Consider the following 282-nt stretch of genomic DNA (forward strand, 5'->3'; position numbering starts at 1 on the left):
TGTGTGGGCTCGGCCCCGGATGGCCATCCTGGGCTGGAGAAGCGCTCACCTGCCTTCCCCCTGCCTGGCCAGGCAGTGGTGGACGGTCTGCTGTCCCTGGAGGAGGACTGCTCGCTGCTCCTCTCCCAGTTCTGCCAGTACCTGGAGCAGGATGATGTGCGCTACCACACGATGCAGGCGGCCACAGACACCGTGGCCAGGGTCGCCAACGCACACCCCGAGGTGAGCTGGCGGAGCCCAGCAGCTGGCGGGGGGGTGGGGGGGCATGCGGAGCCCAGGCGC

At 69.9% G+C, this 282-nt stretch overlaps 1 protein-coding gene across 1 annotated transcript in view; it reads left to right on the forward strand.

The window, feature by feature from the left end:
- NOC4L (nucleolar complex associated 4 homolog) overlaps positions 1-282 on the forward strand; it is a gene marked incomplete at its 5' end in the record, with an annotated part of 3307 nt that overhangs the window by 947 nt on the left and 2078 nt on the right. Inside the window, one exon of the mRNA XM_015567233.1 lies at positions 73-247. Coding sequence (XP_015422719.1) covers positions 73-247 — 175 coding nt within the window. The remainder of the gene's footprint in view (positions 1-72; positions 248-282) is intronic.

This window comes from Myotis davidii, unplaced genomic scaffold (assembly GCF_000327345.1).
Source record: "Myotis davidii unplaced genomic scaffold, ASM32734v1 scaffold43, whole genome shotgun sequence".
Taxonomy (NCBI): domain Eukaryota; kingdom Metazoa; phylum Chordata; class Mammalia; order Chiroptera; family Vespertilionidae; genus Myotis; species Myotis davidii.